Source organism: Phycomyces blakesleeanus (genome assembly GCF_001638985.1).
Source record: "Phycomyces blakesleeanus NRRL 1555(-) unplaced genomic scaffold PHYBLscaffold_13, whole genome shotgun sequence".
NCBI lineage: Eukaryota > Fungi > Mucoromycota > Mucoromycetes > Mucorales > Phycomycetaceae > Phycomyces > Phycomyces blakesleeanus.
Window position 1 is genome coordinate 1044303 of NW_017265146.1, and position 24340 is coordinate 1068642.

Below are 24340 nucleotides of genomic sequence, written 5' to 3' on the forward strand. Positions count from 1 at the left end.
AGTGAATAAATGCAAGTTTTGTTTGTATAGAAGAAAAAGAAATGAAATTCAAAATTTAAAATTCAAAAGATTGAAGACTTCATTTAACTTGCTTTAAAACATACAAGGAAACTGACTCCTATAATAATATAGAAGCAAGTGTTATTTTTGTCCTATTAATATTTCTTTAAAAAAAAAAAAGGAATTTTGACTATTGACAGTTATTTATTAACAAGGGCATTTTTTGATATGTGCAAATGTTACCAATAATACAAAAAGTTGGGATAAAAGAGAGAGAAAAAGCCAAACATGCCTTTGGCTTAGGTCTTTTTAATTATTTTTACTCTATTTTCCATTCTTGCTCTCGCTCGCTACCTCTCTCTCTTTCTGTATGTCTATACACATATGCATATATACCTTCCTATTCGCTTGTTTTTTCTTTCCTATTCCATTTCTAAGTGAGTGTGCGAGATGCTGTGCCAGTTCCAGTTCCAGCGAGTCTGTGTGCCTTTGTCTTTTTTGGTATTTTTTATGATTTTCAACATCGCTCCACCAAAGGGCTTGTCCTCTGTCTTTCTTTTTTTCTTTCTTTTTTTTTCGGACCCCTTTTTTGTTGTTTTCGGAACCTCGGTAGCAAAAAAAACTCCCTTATTTTTTATTCCCTTTTCTTCTCTTCTCCATGGATACAGTACGTGCAGAAAACGGAAACTACATGCTGCCGTCGGCTCGAGCGCTGCTTTTTTCTACAGCTCATCAACCAGAAAGAAGACTTTCTGCGGAGGATGGAAACTCAATGGACCGAATGGTCATCGATGAACCTTACGAATCATCCGAGACCAATTTAACATCCTTCAATCAAGGTAGTCTCGAATTGTACCTAGAAATAATAATAATAATAATAATACATTATAATAAAAGAAGAAGAAGAAAAAAGAAGAAAAAGAAAAGGGTCGATGGTAAAAACAAGGCCTTTTGTTTGGTTGCCTTGGTAACTAAGCACAACAATTGGATTCACGCACTGGCCCTCCCCACGCCCAAAACACACACACACACACACACAATATATATATACATATACATATACATATACATATACATATACACACATTCAATTGATGATTACATTCAGACTTGGGGAATTATAATAAAAATACAAAGCGGAGTGGAACTAAGCAGCGTTGTCTTTCATAGAGAACACACCCAAGCCTCACCTACCGCCCATCACAAACATACAGGCCTACCCCTCCAGCGCCCACTCTCAAATTCAACCTTCACCTTACCATGCCTCAACTCTGGGAACCCACACATCCGATGAGCTTCTTCGTCATCGCATGTCCGACATGTCTGTCTCTGGTTCCCATCATCGAGCATCTGTAGGAATTCGCAGTCCACGAGGCATGTCACCCGCACGTGAGGCAGCTATTGCCAGAGCACTCTCTCCATTGGAACCAAACTCACAATATGATCTATATTCCCGGAGAGGATCGACTGCAGATACCATATTTCCATCTATGGAATACAGACGACCCTCTATCACAGACATCGGTAGTCTACCACACCCAACCTCGGCCAATGTGAGTCGAAGAGGTTCGGTTGCTACGGTTGCAACCGAATACGATCATCCTTCCCGGTCCCCATCGCCCTCTCCGTTTGGAAAACGGTTCAGCCATGAGCCTGCAGACTCTGGATATTACATCAACCGACGCGACTCTCTTCCTTTGGCTCCTCACCCCGCAGTTGCACAGGTACAAGCCTATGATCCTTTTCAAAGAAGACATTCGATTGCCACAGCCGAACCAGCTTACTCAAACGGTTCAAATGGCTTACCAAACGTACGACCGCCAATGAACAATCCCAAAATTCGAGGTTTGATTAATATAATATATACATATACGAATGTAGATGATTTAAAACTAATAAAAGCAATGTATAATCTTTGTAATTTTTTCTTTCTTTTTTTGTATAAATTAATGCACACACAAACGCACAAACGCACGAACACACAAAACACAAAAAACATAAAACACATTTTTTCTGTTTGGTAGCCAGCTTCAGATTTCCTGCGACAATCCAAGAAACCCCTCATGGACCGTATTCTGCTCCCTCTAGTCCTCCCCCTTCTTCTTCCACGCCCACTCTGCATGATCCCAGCAACACTACCCTACCGCAACCCCCAAAAACCCCGGAAGCAATCAGCAATGCCACTCGCTACCCACGCCATGGCATGCGTCATATCTCCTCGTCTGGAACCGATAATCACTACCAACAGCAGCAGCAGCAACAACGTAACCACGCCCACCCTTATGCTCCGACCGGAAATCCTCTGGTACACAACCGTCGCAAATCCATCATGACTGACGAGGCTGCCTTGGATTCCAGCCCATCTCTAGGCCGCCGTGCGTCTATGCCAGTCGTTACCATGCGACGTCACCCAAGTACCCAGGATCTCCCCCACCCCCACCCCTATCCCCCAACCCCTACTCGCCTTCAGCACAAGATAATACACGACGAATCACCTGAACCTACAGATTCAAGTCTTGGATATTATCCCGACAACTCGGACTCATACCTAAACCATGATGACATGGGTGGGGACCCAAGTGAAGAAGATAAGTCTGGAAACAAATCAGAGACCCCGTACTCTCGTAGCCCTGAATTGCGTGTCAGTCACAAACTAGCAGAGCGAAAGAGACGAAAAGAAATGAAGGAATTATTTGATGAATTACGAGATTCACTTCCAGTCGAGAAGAACCTCAAGACAAGTAAATGGGAAATCTTAAGCAAAGGTAAAATATTTTATTTTTAGAAAACAAAGGAAATGAAAGACATGATTACTTGGGGGGTTCGAACGAGAGGGGGGGGGGGGGTATTCAAAATATTTTATATTTATATTTATATTTATATTTATATTCATAATTATAATTATAATTATAAATTATTAGCTGTCGAATACATTGCTCAGCTTAAGCATCGTGATTATAATATGGAAACCGAACTTGCGGGTTTGCGCCGGGAAGTAGCATCGATGAAACGGGACCGAGGGTAAGAGTTACAAGATGTTTTCTCAAGGAACTTCCTGCTTATTGTTTATATGTTATATACATCTGTGTATATGTGTGTTTATCTTTTGTATCTTTAAATTTTCTGGGGGGTCTTTTTCATTTTCTTAGAAGCAGCAGTAATTATGGTCCATCTTTTTAGCCAAAGAAAAAAAATGTGGACCCAAAAATACGACCCTTCTTTTTGCTTTTGCCATTGCTTTTGCTTTTCATATATATCCTCAAAAAGAAAGAAAGAAATATTATATATATATAAAAAAAACAATAATACGACAAAGTGAAGAGAGACAGAAAGAGAGAGAGAAACAACCAGATCAAAGGAGAGAAAGAAGGAGAGAGATATAATGGGCCTTGTACACAAAAACGCCACTACAAACTACCGATTACCACCTACGACTAAACAGATCAACCACCACCAGCCACCAATTCACCTACCAACCTACCAACCTACCAACAAATCAACCAACCAATCAATTGCCGTAAACCTTTTTTTTTTTTTAAAAAAAAAAAAGAAAAACAACCAATCAACCACGACGACAATGGTAAGAGAAAAAAAAAAGAAACAGATTGTATTGTCCTATAGTTCCTGACGTCCATTTTTTTATTCTCTTGATACCCTTTTTAAAATTTTGTTTCCTCTTGTCCTTTTGCATTTACCTTTGCGTTTGTATTGTATGCCATATTATATCGATATATATTTGTGTGTGTGTGTATTTTTGTTTTGACTGTTGAAAAAAGAAGTGCCCTTTTTTTTCTATATTTTTTTTTTGTTTTCAATATATTTCATCTTCATTTCATATATATTCTTTTCTTTCGTTTGATAAAATAACTATAATAACTATAATAATAATATTAATACTGATAACAGCGACAACAATAATTCCTAATTCCTAATCCCTATTTCAATATTTCAATATCGTTGGTAATTTATGGATAATTAATATTGGTTTTTTATTAATGATTATTGTTGTTATTTTTTTTATTATTATATTACTATTACTATTACTATTATTAAATATTGTGTACATTTGTATAGATATATATATATATATATATATACATAGATTACAGGGTGAATTTGAAATCTAAACGATCGCTGCCCTTGTGCTTAGTGGTCTCAGAGTAAATTTTGCGCTCTTCTGTAGTCATACTACTCCACACACGAGCACGTCTCTTGTTGGTAATAGAGTATCTAAAGTACTGAAAGATGAAAAGAGCAGCAGCGAGTGTAGTCAATCCAAAATTGATCCAATTGCCAGTCTTAAAACGAGGAGAATCGCTAGCCTCTGTAAGAAAGAAACAAAAAAGAAAGAAAGTCTGTTAGTATGGGTCTAAATAAAATTCAAATAATCATAGTAATAGTAAAAGAGAAAAAAAGATAACCTACGATAAATCTGAGATCCAGGTACACCACAAAGGTTAGCAGCACCAACAACTGCTCCTAGAGCAATTGTACGTTTACCAATCTACACAATATATATTTTAGTTAAGCTTTCTTTCAAATGTATATGTCTATGTGTAATATAATATTCTTACTGGTGCAAGATTCGATGACATCCAAGCAATTTGCATGCCGTGCCACACTGGGAAAGAGGAAACGAACAAAACGACGCCATAGAATGTCCATCGACCAGAATCATCGGGCAAAAATTCGAGGGCCAAGAAACCGGCCATTGACCAAAAACATCCAAACAAGGCATGAAGAGAATAGTTTCCATGTCGCTCAGCACTCTTTGCGACAAGTATGGAAAAGAACAGTCCGATAAAGCATGCCGGGACTGTGAGAAGGTTACTAGTAGTTACAGGGAATCCAAAGCCTCTGATGAGAGTAGGGAAATAAGTTCCGATCTTTAAAAAAAAAGCATAGATAATAAGATGAATTAGTATTCTTTCTAGAGTATACACACATGTATTCTTACAGGAGTATTGGGCATAAGTCTAAGAGATTCGATAAATGAAAAGTTAGATTAAAATGAAGTAAATGGTTTTGTTTTATATAAACTTACCCAGAGAAAGTAATAATTAAATGAGTCCACATCTTTGAATCGAAAAGAGACTGTTTGACATCCTCCCAATGGAGTACATCATATTGCTCCTTTTTGTAAGTATCATCTCGGATGATTCGAGTTACTGCGATTTCACTTTCACGGGTCGTAAACCACCCCTTTCCACGAATCAGACCAGCTGTTCTGCATGCATTGACAGGTAGATAAAAGCTAAAAGTCAAAAGAGAATTGTTAGGATTTTTGTCTTTCTATATGTATATGTATATTTATATTTTACACATACAATGCAACGAATCCAACAATTTGAGTAAAGATTCCATCAATAATGAACAGCCACTTCCATCCAGGAAGACCAGCTACACCAGAGAGACGAAAGATGCCGAATGAAATCAATCCCGAAAAAGCAGAAGCAAGGGACTGTACACCCCAGAATAAGACAAGTCTTGTAGCAAGCTCATTTGTCTTGTACCATCTGTTAAGATAAACAAGCGAAGCTGGGACAAAACCACCTTCTGTGATAGCAATAAGTGTTCGAACTGCAATAAACCCTTGAAAGTTCTAGAGTAAAGTAAAGTAAAATGTGTATCAGTTTAACTATGCTTGTGTATGTGTATATTTTGTTTGTCTGTTTGATTTCTTACATGGATCAAAGCATGAGCCCAGGTAATTACAGCCCAAGCGCTCATCAAGACTGGAATCCAGATATGAGGACCAACTTTCTTTACAATTGCATTTGTTCCCAATGCCATTACAGTAAAGACAAAGGAGTAGACGAGCGTTCCAGTATTGATACCAGTAATACCAAAACCAAGGTCACCGGCCAGATTATCGGATATTGCGTTTGCTATTCAGTATTATTCAGAATTCGCACTCTTTATATACTAAATAAGTATTAATATCATCACAAACTTACCAATATTGGTACGGTCAAGATTAAGGACAAAAGATGTGAGAAGCAAAAAGCTGAAAAGGTAAAAATCGATCTTGTGAACCACCTTTCGTTCTTCTTCGACTGTCCATTGGAGATCATTTGAGAACCCTTCAACTGAAACATCCTCAATCTGTTGAATGGCCGTGGTTTCGCTAGAAGTCTCGGAAGTTTCATTCTTTGATTTGAACTCGAGGACAATCTTTTCAGAAGGCGGATCCACCGTTCCTTGTAGCTTTTGTTCTTTAGACATACTGATAATATGTTGTGGGTTAGAAGGGGATAGTTTGAATGTAAGTACTTGTAATGGTGATAGTAATGGTAATGATAATAAACCGAAGATATCAAACTCGCCCTTATATACTTATTTTTACAAAGTACAAGACAAATACATCTTTGAGTAATCACAGAAGATGACGCATTATTTCGTTTGTGTTGTGTTCAACGGATAGATGCTTTGTACACAAGTTAGAACAGTCCTACGGAGGTTTCTTTAAAAAGCTATCACCAACCAACAATTTACTAACCAGAGTACGATAGAATAAGGGAAAAAAAAACATAATTCTAGATAGTCTGATGAGTAATTTGAAAACCAAATTGTGCAATCGCTGAACTTGAGATAAAAAAAAAGAAACTTGTGAAAATACAAATATTTTTTTGTACTTGATTATATTCCGGAAATTTGTGTTGGCTTTATAATTAATGTAGTCCAATACATAGCTTTCATAGTAGTAGTATTGGTATAGATTATACTCGGCTCTTGATTGCTATAATTTTTCTGTTACACTACTCTTCATGAATCCTGATATCTACTTGCTGACAAACACAGGGGATCATGTATTTAATTTTATTTATTGAAATCAATGTCATAAACATTTTGTAAAATTTTATCAAGAATATATTATTAAAGCCAATTTTTTTCTGATTAGGTTTATTAATCTGTAGGTAAGTGGCTATATATCTAGATAAAAGATATATAGAAACAGGGGAAAATAAAAAACAAACAAACAAACAATTCATGTCGTGCTCGATCAAAATTATGTGCGATTTGTCTGTCATTGGATTCAATTTTTTTGGTATCTAGTGTTCAAATATCTTTGACATTTCCCCAAAAATCGCGAACATAATCAATATCGTAGGCGTGCCTAGGCTTTTGTCTCACTTACCAGAGACCACACATTCTCTGAAAGGGAGATGATATTATATTATAATATGGTGTAATTGGCCTACGATACCGTTTTTTTTTGGGTAATGAAGGTCGACCATGAAGAGAATGGCGCAATCTGTACTCTAGGCTGTGTACAACGTAATTTCATGGCTCTATTATGAACACAAGCTTGATTTGGGCAGTAATGCATAGAGTACCACTAGTTGATGGTCCTAAGTAAAAGATTTTTGGTTTTAAGTATCGACTTTTTTTTTCTTTAAAAAGAATATATATTTATATAAAAATATCCAAGTTCAGATAAGTACAAACGATAAGCTCGAGTTTATACTTATAAATACTATTTTATAAGCTCAGTATATCATTATGTACTGATTGAGTATTATATAGCATAGTTTGTGTTAATATCCAATCAATCTGTAAACCATTTACTGGCTCAAAAAAACATGCTTATGTATCGACATAAAGTTCTTTATTTGATATTTACACTTTTGTAATGGATATATCCAGCAATTGTGTTCAGCACAACCAATACGAATCTTCCCACTCATTATGATTATCGGGATATATTGCATCTTTTCCACGGAAGCAATTGATTTCAATTGGATAAAGTCTTGTAATATTTTTTCATATATCTAGATATTAGATCGTGTCGTTAAAAGTTTTAACTTATTGCTCCAAAAAAATAAGGACAATTTCATGTTTCACATAGTTTTCCTGGCATATTCTGTTCATCTTTCCTCCATGATACATTAAATAAATAGACTGTATCTCCATAGGAATATATTTAGAGTATCTATAAATTATGTTTAATATAGGGAAGACATACACTGTAGGAAATGGCAGCACTTAAACCCCGAACCTGCAACAAAGTTGCCAACCTGCAACTTTCTTCTAGGCCAATAACATGCCAGACATTAACTTATAAGCCTTACTTTTGGGCAGATACTATTTATGAGATTTCAGATTATGTCAAATATGATTTATGGAATTTCAATTATTTTTGCATCTAATCCAATCAAATATTCTAAATATGGCAAGTCTATACCTTTTTTTAGATATCTCTATTCTTATAATTGGTTCAACAAATACACGGTCTTATATTGGAATTTTATAGTTTTTATTGATCAAAATAATACAAGTTGAATATAAAGAAGTATGGAAAGAAGAAGTACTATTTTTTATGATATTTAGTAACAGTTTAAGCTATAAAGTTACTAAATAATATACATATATCTATTTCTATGTAATACTTTTTACATTTTTTATCTAAAAAAAAAGGCTATTCTCTAAGTACTATGATATTGATGAAGATATGTATATTGCTTAATTAATTCTTTTTATCAAAGAGTATAAACCTGCTTTGTGTTAACATTGTCATGTCTCATTCCTACTTTTGAAAAACAAGAAGACACATTCCTTGCAATTCTCAAAATCTACCGAGATCTCTAATGAGCATGTGAGCAATCTTGACAACCAAATTGTACTTGATGCAGATATTTTTCTGTCAATTCTTCTCAAGTTACTTTCTTTTGTCAACTTCGCTGATTCGTATTTTATTAATACTAGCCTTGATAGCTATTAAGTATGTTTCTTTTAAAGACATTTAATAATTTTAGACTTTGTGAAAAAAATAGAAACAAGTCCTTTTAGATGTACCAATCTAAATTATTTGGAGAACATGGACGGGTCAGAGGTTATGCATCGTTTATGGAATCGGGATCTTGCTGCTGTCCTGAACTTCCGACATATACTTAACAATCTGAGATATGATGGGATTATACCTGTAAGGTTCACTCGCGTCATTCGGATTGGACGTATCAGAAGACAAGCAGAAGAAGATCTCCAGGAGGGTCGTCGTTTGAGACAAAAACTGACTAGAATTCAAAGATGAAAAAATTCCGTCCTGGTCACCGCTTAGGACCCACCCAAGCTACCGCTGGTAACCCATTAGATTTGAATAACTTGGTATTTAGTTTTGTAACGGGTTGAAAAAAGCTAAGAAAAAGATGTTTTGCTTTGACTGCAAAAAACATGGTGGGGTAAAAAAAAAAGTAGAATATAAAAGAGAGCGAGAGAGAAATTGGTGCTTAATTAAAACTCAAGTACAAGACACTTTAAACCCCGGAAAACTTGCAACAATTCACTAAAATCGCCTATTTTTTTTCTATAGGGTAATTCAGGTTTACAACAAACAAGGATCTTATCTGTAATAAGTGTTAGCATTACATAATACTTTCTAGAGACATCATTGTTTTTTTCTTAAAAAAAATAAGGTTTTAGAAAGGCCTTGGCTGAATAAATGTTTTAATAAGTATTCATATTCATTACAATCTATATCAATTAGAAAAGGTAGCATTTAATACGTTTGTTTCAGACCTTTCAATTTATTCTAGCCTTTGAAATTTTGTTAATAATCCATTGGCTCCTTTCATTTAGTAAAAAGTAAAGCTCTTTTACGTTTATTTCTTCTCACTTTTTTTTCTTGGAAAATTAAGAATGAAATAGTGCGAATACATTTCTTATAAAAAACAAAAATGAAAAAGAAAATAAACAGCAAATAAATTGATCAAGTTAAAGAATCGAATATATTTTTCCAGAATATTTCTGCATCAGTAAGTTCAGAGCCTATAACGTACTTTGCTACATCACCACATTTCAGTACAGCATAACCTCGAGGAAGATCCTTTTTCCATCCGTATCTAGTGGTTTGTCCATCTATAGATCGTATATCGTCTAATTTTTTGGCAGCGCTCTTATTGCGTTGAAAGTGACGATAATATTTACGAGCTTGATTGACTTCCTTTTTTCTCATTATTCGGGTTGTATGTGCTCCTTTATCCATATCCTTTTCATCGCAGTATAAGTGAAACCACGTTGATTCTGTGAATATTTTTGACTGCTTACTGCCAAATACAGTGGCATTTGATGTATCGTTTTCGGGCTTTTTATTGCCAGGTATCGGCCGAGAAAAGACCATGATATTGACGACAGTGTTGGGATTAATATTGTCTTCTGAAGGGTAGAGCTGTATGCCAAAAATATGTAAAATTTCAAAGGAACTGTAGGACATATTCAGGCAAAGACTCCCAGTCTTTGGAGATACTTTTCCAATTGCTTTGATATCGGTTAGGCTCAGGTAGTTTAGATGCCTACAGTGAAAAGAAAGGTAGTCAAATGTGTCTGTATCGATAGTTGAGTCATATATCTCTATCATCCGTAGTCCATGCCTTCCTAGACTGTTGTGCGAGTCAGGACTGACAGAAATCCATCCACAGGCAAACCTTAATCTCTTCAAAACCACGCACCGATCTAAAAGTTCGTCCAGTATTATAGAAGCATCTGACTGATCAATATTTAAATAGACCAGATGAGGAGAATAGACAAACAACTCTGTAAGCTTGTGTGGAATATTGAATCGATATCGTCCCTTAATAGATAGTGTCTCCACTGTTCTTGAGAATGAATCCATACACATCCTAATGATCTCTTCTAGAATCTCAGGCTTTCTTGTTTGTAAATAAGGCCTGCATGAAATATTTCTGATTTGTAAGCTAGAAGGACAGAGGATCTTCCAAAAGAATAGATGTAGCCAATCTGAGGATCCTGCACTGTGTACGTTAAGAGTTTTCAAGCGCTGAAATGCATATCGAACACCCTTGAGTAAAAAACTTGTCTCTTCTTGATAATCGTCTGTCACTCCGTTTTTATCATATGGTTCCCATCTTAGAGTGTGTATGTTAGGGTACTTTTGAGCAAAGTAATATAGCCATCGGTGGTCTGCAATTTTAGTGTCAACCTTAAATACTGTAAGATTTGTGGCAGGATCTACAGTTCTGGCCTGCAATAGTTCTTCTCTTGATAGACTACCAAGATCGACACTGAGGGTTAAGTATTCTAGCCGTGGTAAATGTTTGTGAAGAGTCTCGAAATCTTTCATTGTAAATGCAAGCTTGGTTTTCCATGAGTGCCGTATAAGATCAAGCCGTTTAAGGCGGGGTAGGCATGATACAATATCGAGAAATACTTTCTCTGTGTCTTCAATCCGTAACTCGTCCAGGACGATACATAGGTCTTCCAGGTACTTCCACAGGTTCCAATCCGCTTGCTTTCCAAAGTCAGTCTCATTAAGGCAATTCCGCTTAATGTAGAGGCGCCGTAAATTCTGAAAACATAGCTGAAGGGCATATAGTTGAGAGTCGGTTGCTCGGATCTTTCCGTTCAGGTACAAGTCTCGTGTGTTGTGTCCGTTTAAATATATATTATCCTTAATAGCAGAAGTACTACAGATAGCCTCTAGTTTCTTTTTATCCAGTATACACACTTTTCTCCACATGGATTCTTGAAATGGTATTTTCCATGCTCTGCAAATGAACATGCAATGAAACTTGTCTTTGGTGTGGAGGAATCTTGAGATATTTAGAAGGATCTCAAATGGTAATTCGGATGCTAGCATTATAGAGTGATCAATGTCAAAAGTAATGAGGCGATCATCAGTAGCTTTTTTAGACTTATCCTCCAATAGAAGGACAACTAACCAAAACGGTAATGACGTGGTCTTTGACCTGACTTGTGGTGTAGTACGGTTTGACAGAAAAATGAATTTTATGGTCCTCTTTTTATAGAAGTAATATCCCCCTTTAATTTATTTTTTATAATTTTGCGTAGGCACCTCATTAATGTAAATATTAACATATGAAAATATCTGTGAAAATTCAAAGATTTATAGTGATAATAAAGATGCCTTGTGAAAAAAAAAGACAAAAAAGAAGAATATATCTTGCTCTTCAAATACAAATTTCTTTTTAACTAATGTTTTTGTACTAAAGATATGATCTCTAGACAGGAATCATTACTATCTGTGTAGGAAAGACCTTTATTTACTTTTCTTCTTGTACTTGATTTTATATATGTTCTCTATAAAGGCCCTAAAGGAATATTTATATAACTTTCCAAAGAGATATCTAATTCGAAAAAAAAATTAGGTTTATATTAAAGTCAAACAAACTATAGATATATAATCCACCACATATAATGATAATAATTTAAAGGTGAAGTCATTCAAAGGTATCATATATCATTTCCCAAGTATAGTGATTAAATTCATATCCAGGGCTCATATCATAATTAGATATGCTACCACATTTAAGCACAACGTACGCAAGAGGGGTATTTTTGGTACACCATTCTTCTGGGACCATTTTGAAGTCAAGGTATTCATTCTTTCCATTTATAGTATTGATATTCCCGGAGTCTTGGCGCCGAAGAAGCTCAACTACGGTTGTGATGTCCTTTTTAGACATAATCCATGGAGTGGAGCTCCATCCTTCTGAGGTAAACATTTTGTAGGTAACAAAATACCAAGTATCTTCCATCGTAATGTCCGAATATATATCCCAAGCAGAGTGGTCATGGTTGCTGTCGGTTATCTGGTAAGAAGAACTTGGTTGCGACAAAACTACGTAATTGGCATTTCGATCTTTGTTTCCGTCTTTGCCCTCAGAAGGTAGAGTAAACCGAGAATCATTAAGTTGGAGTTTCTTGAAGTGAGTGTAGGACATATCAATAGAAATGCGAGAGTTGTTACTAGAGTGTTCTCCGGATATTATTGACCTAACGAGGCACATGTAATTAAGACGTCTGCAACGGGCTGATAGGTATTCAAGTGTGTTGCAGGTGGTGATAGAATCCAAGCCAATTAACATTCGTAGTCCATGATTTTTGGGGGTTTCATATTCATTCGTACTAAGAAAAAATTTGGAATCGACAACCTTTAATACCTTAAGTGATACACACCGATCCAAGAGAACGTCTAATTCAATGAATGAGTGTGGAGCTTTGATGTATAAATCTACCAAGGCAGGAAAATATTCGAGATGCGTTGTAAAGTCCCATGATTTCCGGTAATCGAAATCGCACAGAAAATGAAACGTCTCTATGGTCTTTGAAAATAGATTCATACACTCTTTAACAATGGCCTCAAGGTATCCAATATCAGTCATATCACACCACACAGCCCAGGTTATGCGCTTGAGCTTTATATTGAGAAAATAAAACTGTTTCCATATATCAAGATGTAGTTGCTTTGGATTTTTTTTTGTAATCACGTCGATCCATTCTAAGTATTGGAACGCAGGTGGAGATAGAGAAGATATAAATGCTTTTTCTTTTGGATACTGTTCAAACTCTCCATTGTCAAGGAGCTGTAATGTCACCATTACTTGTAGATTGGGATATTTGATGGCAAAATAGCACAACCACTGATAAAGCGAGTTAAATACATTGAGTTGCAAATGTTTTAGTTTTGTTGCTGGCTTCACATTTACGATTCGTTCTAAGGCATCTTCTTCGTTCTCGAAAGCAGCAGGGCGCATATCTAATACAAGATATTTCAGTTGAGGCAGGTTGGAATGAAAGCTTTCGAGTTGGTCAAGGGTCACTACAACCGGTTGATTTCCATTAAAGCGGTTTAACATCAGTCTTTCAAGATTGGGTAGTCCCAAAGAGATATTGAGGAATGCATCGGCTGGGTTGTCATGGCACCAGCCTGTTATATCGACATTTAATTCTGTGAGTGATCCCCAAAGGTTCCAATCAGCAATAGATCCAAAATTTGGTCCACCCAAGCAAGAGTGAGAAATAATAAGACAATTGAGATTTGGAAAGTGTTGTTGGAGGGTAAATATTTCTTGGTCGTCTATATAAATGTTTGGCCAAATAAGTAATTCTCGTACGCGGTACCCATTTTTTCTGTAGAATGCATGTACTCTGGTAGACACGTCAGACATCTTGTCCATCATCTCATCATTTTGTAAATCGATCACATCCCACATTGAATCCTGGAATGGAATCTTCCATGTTCGACACACTAGGCATGATTCAAGTTGGTCAGGTAAATAGAGAAAACGTCCAATATTACGGAGAATCTCGAAAGGTAATTCAGATGCCAGCATGAGGAGAACAATAAATAATAGTCCAATAAGAAGAACAAAAGATGGTTGATGGTATCTTATGATCTTTTAGAGCCTTTCCTTTTATTTATATTTTTCTTTTAATTTGGCGACTATCAAGAGAAAAGGAATATACTTTGACTGAGTGGCCTTAAAAGACTTGAACACCAAACTTGGTGATTACAGTAATCTCTGCCTGTGAACTCAAAGCTACATAATGACCAAACATGGTTATTTTCACTTACACAAAAAAAAGAAAGAAAGAAAGAAATAAAGAAGAAATAAAGGCTATTATTAGGAGAAATCTAATACAAGTCAATGTCCTTTTTACAGTCCATTTTACACCAACAGATTTTCCTTGTTTTGTATTGTACTTTTAACATCTTACTCTACCCTTTATTTTCTAATTAATTCGGTTCCAAAAGATACTATGGGCAAATAAGTTATTCTACCATTAGATTTATATTTATATTTATTTAGTTTTGATATATGTAGAAATCAGTCTATATATTATCATACAAATTCTGCCAATATTCATTGCTGGCTATTTTAGATTCTTGAAAAGCATAGTCCACTACTTGCTTACATTCAAATGAGACATAGCCTCGAAAGAAATTCTTTTTCCAGAAATGTTCACGACTTGGGTTATTAAAACTACTGTAGGAAGAAATCCAAGCCATGTGTGAAAAGTCCTCTGTGTGCTTGAAACGATGAAAATATTTGCTGACTTGGATGCATCTTCTTTTTGATAGTGGATATGCAAAGGTAGAAGACTCAGGCTCGTTTATTTTTTGGAAGTAGGTCAGGAAAAACCAAGCGCGGTTTATATTGTTTTTCTCCAAGTTGGTTATGGAATCAAGATGGCTATGATATTGGGTTCGTTTCGCTCATTTCCCAGATTTGGACCAAGAAAGAAGAAATAACTCAACCTTTGAGTCGTCTCTTTGGGAACATTTGTTTGAAGTAAAACACACGTTGCATAAACAGAGAGCAGTGAAGTGGCTGTAAGCCATATTGATACGCATATCTCCAGTAGTCGGAACTATGGCTCCTATTATTTCTGTTGTGTCTAGTTTCATGTAATTTAAACGTCTGCAACGAAGAGAGATATAATGAAGGACGTTGGTGGTGACTTTTGAGTGATAGGCGTGTAGAAATCGTAAACCGTGCGATGATGAAAGTCTGAATTGGTTTAATTCTGTACTAATCATACATGAGGAAACCTTTAAGCTTTTCAAAGTAAGGCAGTTGTCGAGAACAATGGCAATGTCTAGAGTTGCACCACTAAAGTTGATGTTTGCCTTCGTCAAAGAAGGGAAAACATTTATTATTTTAGAGAATGACAGATGATTGGAAATATCCTTGGTATCAGTATTTAAAATTATATCAATCTTTTTGAGGGTTCCAGAAAAGGGATTCACATAATTTTCAAAGAATTCTATTTGTGATCCGAGTCCATTATATTCGTCAACTAGACATTTGATGGTCTTAAGTGGCGTAGTTTTGGGATCGAGAAATTCCCAAAAGGTGAAAGGATTCCCTTGAAAGCAGTTTTTACAGTGCGTGTGTACCGTTTCCAATAACTTAAACACATCGATACTTTGTCTTATAAGAGAAATGAAATGACGGGTCTGCTGATTGCAGTCTGAATCGCCGGCGGTAATATTTACATCAGCACAAGATTTGTGTGAATAAGAGTTCCACATGCGTAGATATGGGTACTTGCAAGCAAAATATCCCACCCACTTGTAGTCAATAAGATCGGTGTTGATATGAAATAGTCGCATTTCGACCGCTGGATTTATTATCAAGAAACTTGGCACATCATTTATGTTGTGGATAAAGGTCAGCGTGTATAGATAGGGATACAAGGCGTGGTAGACTTTGGTGAATAAAGTCCATATCTTCCATGGTAAATGGTATGAGTTGCATTTCAATACATTTGCCAGTTTTTAAATTTATCAAACGAGGAAGATGGGAGAATGTGGCAAAAATATTATTCTTTGCTGCAAGACCGTCTGTTTTGTCAAACTGAATATCCAAGCTTTCCAGGTATTTCCACACACCCCAGCCAATCTCTTTGTTAATACATCCTTTAGAAAGCTGTTGGCTTCTGATAGAAAGAAATTTCAAGTTTTTAAAGTACTTTGGAAATATTCTTAGCTAGGAAATGCCTACTTCGAGACATTTTGCTAGAATTAGCTTTCGAACATGTCTTCAGTTTTCCGTATAAAGTATGTGCTTATATCTGGTAACATTGCAAAAATCTTCCAACTTGCTCTGCCTGGTTATGTTTATGGTATTCCAAAGATATTGCTGAAAGCACATTCTCCATAACCTGCAAGTTAACGAGCATTGAGCTTTGTCTTGGGCTGGTAATAGATATGCTATACGAGCTGTGATTTCCAAAGGTAAGCACGTAAGATCCATTATAATCAATATGGGAAAAAATTGCAAAAACAAATGTTCGTTTTAAAAGTCTAAATCTGTTTTAAAGGCTTGCATTCTTTGTTTTTAGATAAAGTAGCGTATAAATGGATAGCAAACAAGCTAAACTTAACTAATATCTGTTGAAGCTCGGTGAATATTCTAGAAGTATTTCATATCTAGAGTAAGTTATTATAGTATACGCTTGTGTTTATATCACTTTTATAGCATAATAACTTCCAAATATTACAATCTATTTATTAAATTATAATTATGAGCGTTAATATTACTCACAAGCTATGGTGCAATCGGAAATAACTTCTATGTATAAGGAAAATTTTCAAAAGTTAACTAGAGCTCTAAATAATAGATAGCACAAAGCAAAGTTAAAATGATTTAGTTATTTTTTTTTAAAAAAAAAAAACACACACACACACACATCAAAGTGCAATATTATATGTGAAATCCAACTATTTAATTTTCACTTGCCGACCTTTTTTTGCTACTTTATTTGTAGCACATAAAAAATAGGCCGTTTAGTACAATTTTTTTCTAAAGTAAGCTTCTAATCCCGAAGTCATAAAATTTTGCTTTTTTGATTATACGACATTAGGAGAAATAAAATATTGAAACACCGTCGCATTTTTTTTTGTGTAGGAGAATTGCTAGCCTCACAAAAATGCCACGCTCCTAGGTGTTTTTAAATTACTAAAAACAGCTTAGCCTGTTTGAGTTCCAAAAATGTCCTGCAATCTAACAAAAAGACTGGGCATTTGAAAATTAATTATTTTATTTTATTTTACTTTTTTTTTTGCTTTTTTTACAAGTTTTCAATTAGTCTTTGATTTTTTATTATTATATTATAGCAAGTAATTGATCCTCTTATTTCAACTATAATTTTACTTAAATATTATACTGCATTTCAATTAAGGTATTTGGGATTGATTTTGGATTAGTATCTCAATATTAGAAAAAATAGATACTGTAAGAGTGTTATTTATTAAAAAAAAATTAAAAAATATACGAGGTGTTCGGAACTGATCTTGGGTTTGTATCTTAAGATTAGAAAAATTAGATACTGTGAGAATGGTATTTATTAGAGATAGAATAATATGTTTATATATATCAATCGATAAAGACGTTCTTTTTCTTACTATTCAATTTGCCTCTCTTAACATTTGTACTTCCGCTGTGCCACGTCTGGTACTCAAAATCCACCCACGCACACACATAAAATCCACCCACGCACACATAAATCTACCCAGGTACGCAAATCTACCCAGGCACACATAAATCCACCCAGACACACATAAATTCACTCGGACACACACACTATTTTTTTTGTGACAAATTCATAGACCTATATAAAGAATAAATTAATAAATAATTAGCATACTTTTTGAAAGTAGAGCTCCCAGCCTCCCCTCAAGTTTTATATATTTCTTCCCTATGAAAAGTTTAGTTACTATAAATTACAATTAATGTGTAAGAATGAGTTGAGCAGTTTATTGAATGGATAGTAGACTTTAAGTGATTTGGTTGTAAAATTATAAGAAGATTTGCAGAGAATTTAAAGGCAGATGAATCGTATGCTTATATTCCAACTTTTTAAAGATATATATAGAGTGTTTGAATAGGGTCCACCTAAAAAAGAAAGACTTGTGATCATATAACCTTTCTATATATAAAATATCACACAAATTAAAACAAATCTAAAAACATATATACTGATGCCCAATTACACTATAAATGCTGATTTAAGAATTTTGTAAAGAAGCGCTGCTGGAAGCTTTATGTTTTATTGTGTATGATAATATTAAAACATCAGTAAAATAACAGATGGCTTAATCAAAGCCAATACTCAAAATTATATATTAATATCAATTGCAAAGTAATATAACAAGAGGTCAATTGACTATCAAGCTCTTCATATGATCTAGTTACTGTAACGAATTATTTACGCAACTGAGATCCACTCCTGCCCCTCTTTTTCGTTACATCATATAACAGCCTATTTGGTACTATTGACATCTTATTCGCCTTTCTTGTCATCACCTTGTTGTTGACTGCCGATCATTGGGATCAAGAGGTTTTGTTTTTACAGTAATATCAAGGGTAAACAGTTTATTAAAATATAATTCTTACTTTTATTTCAAACTAGAAGAGCCAATTAGTTTAATTTACATTACAGAATTTAAATAATATATATACATGTATATACATTGGTATTTATGTATCAGATTTATATTGTTCTATATAACCGCATTTAAATGTGACATAACCATCTGGTACATCTTTTTCCCATCGCTCTCTACGGTCAGTATGTTGGTTGCCTTTTTTGAAACTTCCTGTAATATCATAAAAATCCCTTTTTTTTAAAAACTTGCGGGAACTGTCATGAAAGTCGTTATCACTACAGTCAGATCCTTCACATTCATAGTTGTTATAGCATCTGCTGCATTCTACAATGTCGCTATCGGGATCCAAGAACTCTCTTTGCTTTGCTCTACGGCGTTTAAGGAAAGCCCTACGGCCCGGATAGTGTTCCATTGGACCGGTACAATCATCGATTTCATAGGAGTTTTTGTTGTCCAAAGGTAGGTTGAAATGTTTACGAGCAAATTCAATCTCATGCTTCCGAAGTTTCCACATAAAAGAGAACGTGCCGCCGCTAGTTTCTTCTGCATAGGATATATAGTACCAGGTGTTTTTGATGGGTGCTTTCGAAAGGGCATTGTTATTAACAATTGCTTTGGATCTCTTCTTATTTTTTAACTGAGGGTCAATCGTGGACTCAGAAAGAACCATAATGCTGACATCTCCTTTTTTATACAAGTCAGATCTAGGTTTTCCGAATCCAATGCAACGTATAAGTAGATATTTGAAGCAAGTGTATGACATGTCGATGCAAAGTTTCTCTGGGCCTTTTGAAAATGTATCGAAAATTATTGCACTGTCCAATGACATGTGTTCCAAGTCCCTGCAACGGTAAGATAGGTAACCTAGTACGGAAGTATATACATCGACCAGCATCAAATCTATATGTTTTAATCCATGTTTGGGATCGTTTGCTGAACCGCCTGGACTAATATAAAGCCATGCGTTAGAGAAGCTTAGTGTTCTCAGTTCCGGACATGAATTCAATATAACGTCAAGACAATAAGACGCATTATGAATTTCAAGGTATAAGCTAACAAGGCAGGGGTAACATTGTAAACTGTAAAGTGGCATGAATATCCGGGGCGACATAAATTCGTCTTTCATATTGATACATAGACTTTCTACAATATTTGCGTGTGGTGTAACAATTCGATAAAATGTAGTTTCAGAATCTTCTTCTTTATATCGATCACCCCGTCCAAGGTCAAGGCCGATGTTCCTCAGCTTGATATTTAGCAAGGAAATCTGCTTCCATATTTCTAGATGATATTTTGTCGAGGTTTTTGTCGCTATTCCAATATTTCTCAAAAATGAAAATCCATGAGAAAGTGTACCAAGAGCATAAATAAGTTTTTGCGGATCAAAATTACTGCTGTACCCCTTTTCAAGCGATAGTGTCTTCAGAGAACGTAGATTTGGATATTTGCGTATTATGTACCACAGAAGGTGAATTCCCGGGCCAGTCACGTTTAACTCGGTTAAGTTTATTGCTGGTTCTATCATTGCTGTTGGATCATAATCGTCATCGTCAAAATCAGTGTGGTTAACGTATATTGATAGACTTGATAGACGCGGCAAATAACTGTGTAGCTTATCAAGATTATTGGGGCCACGGTTTTTACCCCAAGGCATACAGGTTTCCGCTAGATCCAATTTTACCAGACATGGCAAGAAAGACAAAATTTCTAGGAGTCTATCCTTCTCACCGGGACTTTCCATTTGTGAAAGCTTGAGTCCAAGTACTGTCAAAGATTTCCAAGGCTTCCAGTTTAGTTTACCAAGATCAGGAATTGACAGACAAAGATGTTCAATATATAGACATCGAATATTTGGAAGGAGTTTCTGAAGATGTGTAAATTGAACATGGCTTGTTGTAACGTCACGATCCAATGTCAATGAGCGTGTGCGTTTGCCATTGCTTTTGAATGGCTTGTGTCGAGAATGCGCAGGATCGCATATGTTTTTCATTTCCTTTGTATTCTTTATTGTAATGCTGTCCCATAACATGCTTTTAAAGGGTGCTTTCCATGATTTGCAAACATTCGCGCAGCACCGCTTGCTTTCGATCGGAAGAAACCTCGCAATGCATAGTATGATTTCAAAGGGTAATTCTGAAGCAAGCATGTAAGAGAGAAAAAGAGAAAGAGAAATGATGTAATCCGCACATTTTTTTATTATTAAGTGTCTGGTTGTGAGAAAGGTTGAAACCCAGTAACTTGCTTCATCGTTCAATCTCTATGGAAACATATATTTGTGATATAATAGGCAGCTTGAAAAAGTAGATATTAAATTATATACTGGCTAGTTAATATCTTGAAGGTAGAATATAATGATTTGAGAGGTTATTAAAAGAAAAAGACAAAGAAAAAAAAGAGATGAAAAATATGTCAAACACAATAAATTTTCTTGACTTTTGTTACCAAAAATTAAGCTTGAAAATTAGACAATAATAGAAAATGTAAATATTCATACAAATCTGCCTGCTGTTAAAAAGAGATTATAATAGTGATATTTTGCTCAATTCAAGTAATTTTCCGTAAATGATATACTACACACGTCTCCTCAAAGAAGAAATATAATAATATTCAATATATGTATGTATGCATGTATACTATTTAAACATTTTATCTTTTATTGGATATTGTAAAGTATCCACTATCTTCTTTAAAACACGTTAGTATTAAACAGAAACTTCTTTGGTTTTGCAGTTAACAAAATGAGAATGGAAAATGTAAAATAGAAAAAAAAAGTTCTTGAGAAGTAAATTGTGTAGGATATATGCTGCCTTTGCTTAAACAAAGTGCGGTGTGTTACTTTGTAGCATCGGAAAATTTATAGTGAAATGTATCGTGGATTCTACAATTGATTTTATTGGACTATTTGTGCAATAGGAAAAGCGTTTTTGGTAAAAATTGGATAACTCAGTCTGATTTCTTCTTCTTGGCTGTTGTACATGGCTTGTGCACACTTGGTTGACACCCCGCATTTGTATTCTTTGTGTGAAATAATGACAAGCCTTTATATATATATATATGTATGTATGCTTTATCTGATTCGAATATTTTAGTCAACTCTCTTTGTATTCTGTGGTACTTGTACTTAACTTAATGTCCCCAAGAGGTCCTGAGGACCATCAAATGACCTGTTTCTTCTAACGTTTCCATAAGTTAATATTTTGTTATTTGGTGATGGGGCTGTGGTTTCTCATATTGTATGTAATGTCCTTTTGCCCCGTATTTCTATTTGATGTAAATAGTAATGCATGTATTTATACACAATGATTATAAATAATAGCCTGCATACATTATCAATTTCTTTTTGTTTATTACAAATATTGATTTATTTATTTTCAAAGGGGGGGTTTCTGTCACTATAAAGAAAAAGACTGCTTTTCTGTATCAAACAAATAGCATCCCAAAAGTAACGTATTTGTTATATATTTTCTGCCAATTCGCTCCAGAATGTTTTACTAAACATGTTCTTATAGCCAACAGAACATTCACCAATATACGCGCACATCAAGTTTACATAGCCTTGTGAGAGATCATGTTTCCAATTGCACATTGTTAGTTGTCCATGATAAGACCGCTCAACCTTTGCAGAAATCGTGCTTGTATTACGTCGAAACTGTCGGAAGTAATTCTTGGCATATTTGGCTTCTTTGTTGTCTAGAACTCTCATTAAATAAGCATCATTCTCTAATTTAATATCGTTGCTAAAGATATGAAACCAAGTATATTGTATACTGCGTTTTGTAGTTGGTTTGCCAGAAAAAAAGGTCTTAATCAACTTTGTGGGTTTGGGTTTCTGTAAGACTGCGGTCGGTTGAGAAAGGACAATAAAATTGACCGGAACCCCATGATGAGCACCATTATTTGACGAACAAAACCGTACACCATGCATGTGTAAGATCTCAAAATGAGTATGTGGCATGCTGAGGCAAAGGCTCCCAGTCTCTGGAGATATGGATCCAGTTACTAACACGTCCGTCAAGTTCATGTACTTTAACTGTCTGCAATGCAGGGATATATAGTTGAATGTATTGGCTGTCGTTGTTTTATAGGCTATCTGCAACATGCGTAATTTGTGCTGTACTTGTTGTTTCATGCCTTCTGAACCGACTGACAGAGTTACACCAGACAACCTAAGCCTTATCAAAGACGGGCACTGTGTCAGGAGAACATCTATTGAGACCTGAGCGTCAGCCACGACAAGGTTCAAGTTGATTAGATGAATGCAATAATCAAAGTATGCTGATATGTCTCGGGTCATGGCAGGTTGATGCGCTGTTATTATGGTTAACGTTGTAAGCGTGGATGAAAGTGAATGAGTGCATTCGTGAATAATTGTCGGTAAAAGCTCTGGTGAATCATGAGAGGCAGAAAAGGTATATTTTAGATTGTTGAGCGGCACTTTGAATTTACGAAAAAGTTTCCATAGCAGGAAATGCTGTAGGTCTGCATCTTCTTCAGTATACATTTGGATGGCACTTAGATTAGGAAAAGCGTATGGAAGGCCCGAAAATATAGAGACCGCGTCATTTGAAGATTGTTGAATGTTGTCGTTCTTGATGAGAATCCAATTAAAAACGCTTAGGTTTGGGTATTTTTGAGCGAAATAACACAGCCACCGATTATCTTTTACATCGGAAGAAAGATTAAAAGTTACTAGGTTTTTTGCTGGGGTTGTGGATCTGATGCGCCTGAGATCATCATTAGATATGGCGTCAAGTTCTAGGGCAAGGCTTGCATCTCTTAGCTGTGGCAAGTGTTGATGAAGAAGCTCAAAATGTTCAAGTGTGAATACAAGGGATCCGGGATTTTCACCTTGATCTATCCCTAAGTTCTCTAGGCGTGGTAGACAAGATAGTATTTTGAGAAGCTCCATTTCGTTGTCAAAGACTCTGATCAAATCCAATCTGATCTTCAGCTCTCGTAGCGTACTCCAAAGAGTCCAGTCTGCTGCGCTTCCAAAACTGACATGACTTAAACAATATTTCTGCATGTAAAGACCCTTGAGACCCTTAAAATGTTGCTGTAGGGTAAAGAGCTGCCTATTGCTTATCCGGAACTCTCCGTCCAAAATCAACTTTCGTACATGTCGACCATATCTTTCATAGGTGATATACTTGTCATCGAATATATTACAGATCCCATTGATTTCTTTCTGATCAGTTATCCTTATTTTGCTCCACATTGACTCCTGAAATGGCGTTTTCCATGCTTGGCAAACAAGAATGCAAGGAAGTCTGTGTTTGAGCCGGAGATATTTTCCAATATGAACAAGGATCTCGAATGGCAAATCGGATGCGAGCATTATGAAACAAATATAAAAAAAAGAGAGATAGAGATAGATAGAGGAAAGAAAGGAGTTACATTGGGTTGCATACTGTCCATTTGCTTTTTAAAAAGAATCCAGTTCCTGCGAGCCCCCAAAAAAGATAGCTTTTACTGAAGGTGACGCAGATTAGGACTATTATATGGACACACAAAACAGAAACATGGTTAAGGCAAGTACAAGCTTAAATGTATAAATGTTGATACATAAGCTCGGTAACAGTGTATGACAGAGTACAACCATAGAACACTCAAGTAGGATCTAAAAACATACTTAACACCTTTTAAGAGTATTTATGTTTCCTCAATAGAGCAATTTTTCCATAAAAA

At 35.5% G+C, this 24340-nt stretch overlaps 8 protein-coding genes across 8 annotated transcripts; 2 read left to right on the plus strand and 6 right to left on the minus strand.

Annotated features, from left to right (window-relative positions):
• Nucleotides 1-658: 658 nt before the first annotated feature.
• Nucleotides 659-3180, plus strand: PHYBLDRAFT_146750 (helix-loop-helix DNA-binding domain-containing transcription factor; the record flags this gene model as incomplete). Its single annotated transcript, XM_018431715.1, has 5 exons — nucleotides 659-839; nucleotides 1171-1845; nucleotides 2025-2765; nucleotides 2922-3021; nucleotides 3150-3180. 5 exons carry the CDS (start codon nucleotides 659-661, stop codon nucleotides 3178-3180), a joined length of 1728 nt encoding a protein of 575 aa, XP_018290601.1.
• A 923-nt stretch (nucleotides 3181-4103) lies between these two features.
• Nucleotides 4104-6225, minus strand: PHYBLDRAFT_65395 (hypothetical protein; the record flags this gene model as incomplete). The annotated part of the gene is made up of 8 exons (XM_018441446.1): nucleotides 4104-4324; nucleotides 4426-4504; nucleotides 4575-4886; nucleotides 4958-4976; nucleotides 5045-5254; nucleotides 5328-5602; nucleotides 5686-5888; nucleotides 5958-6225. The coding sequence occupies 8 exons, from the start codon at nucleotides 6223-6225 to the stop codon at nucleotides 4104-4106; spliced, it is 1587 nt and encodes a 528-aa protein (XP_018290602.1).
• A 1072-nt stretch (nucleotides 6226-7297) lies between these two features.
• On the plus strand, nucleotides 7298-9031 carry PHYBLDRAFT_169691 (hypothetical protein; the record flags this gene model as incomplete). Its single annotated transcript, XM_018436133.1, has 3 exons — nucleotides 7298-7356; nucleotides 8419-8454; nucleotides 8791-9031. The coding sequence occupies 3 exons, from the start codon at nucleotides 7298-7300 to the stop codon at nucleotides 9029-9031; spliced, it is 336 nt and encodes a 111-aa protein (XP_018290603.1).
• A 675-nt stretch (nucleotides 9032-9706) lies between these two features.
• Nucleotides 9707-11593, minus strand: PHYBLDRAFT_65393 (hypothetical protein; the record flags this gene model as incomplete). The annotated part of the gene is made up of 1 exon (XM_018441445.1): nucleotides 9707-11593. One exon carries the CDS (start codon nucleotides 11591-11593, stop codon nucleotides 9707-9709), a length of 1887 nt encoding a protein of 628 aa, XP_018290604.1.
• A 601-nt stretch (nucleotides 11594-12194) lies between these two features.
• PHYBLDRAFT_65392 (hypothetical protein) lies at nucleotides 12195-14090 on the minus strand (the record flags this gene model as incomplete). The annotated part of the gene is made up of 1 exon (XM_018441444.1): nucleotides 12195-14090. The coding sequence occupies one exon, from the start codon at nucleotides 14088-14090 to the stop codon at nucleotides 12195-12197; it is 1896 nt and encodes a 631-aa protein (XP_018290605.1).
• Nucleotides 14091-14238: 148 nt separating this feature from the next.
• PHYBLDRAFT_169694 (hypothetical protein) lies at nucleotides 14239-16517 on the minus strand (the record flags this gene model as incomplete). The annotated part of the gene is made up of 5 exons (XM_018436134.1): nucleotides 14239-14297; nucleotides 14674-14923; nucleotides 15062-15882; nucleotides 15971-16200; nucleotides 16426-16517. 5 exons carry the CDS (start codon nucleotides 16515-16517, stop codon nucleotides 14239-14241), a joined length of 1452 nt encoding a protein of 483 aa, XP_018290606.1.
• A 2226-nt stretch (nucleotides 16518-18743) lies between these two features.
• On the minus strand, nucleotides 18744-20798 carry PHYBLDRAFT_146756 (hypothetical protein; the record flags this gene model as incomplete). The annotated part of the gene is made up of 1 exon (XM_018431716.1): nucleotides 18744-20798. One exon carries the CDS (start codon nucleotides 20796-20798, stop codon nucleotides 18744-18746), a length of 2055 nt encoding a protein of 684 aa, XP_018290607.1.
• A 1308-nt stretch (nucleotides 20799-22106) lies between these two features.
• On the minus strand, nucleotides 22107-23990 carry PHYBLDRAFT_169696 (hypothetical protein; the record flags this gene model as incomplete). The annotated part of the gene is made up of 1 exon (XM_018436135.1): nucleotides 22107-23990. One exon carries the CDS (start codon nucleotides 23988-23990, stop codon nucleotides 22107-22109), a length of 1884 nt encoding a protein of 627 aa, XP_018290608.1.
• Between the last annotated feature and the right edge of the window lie 350 nt (nucleotides 23991-24340).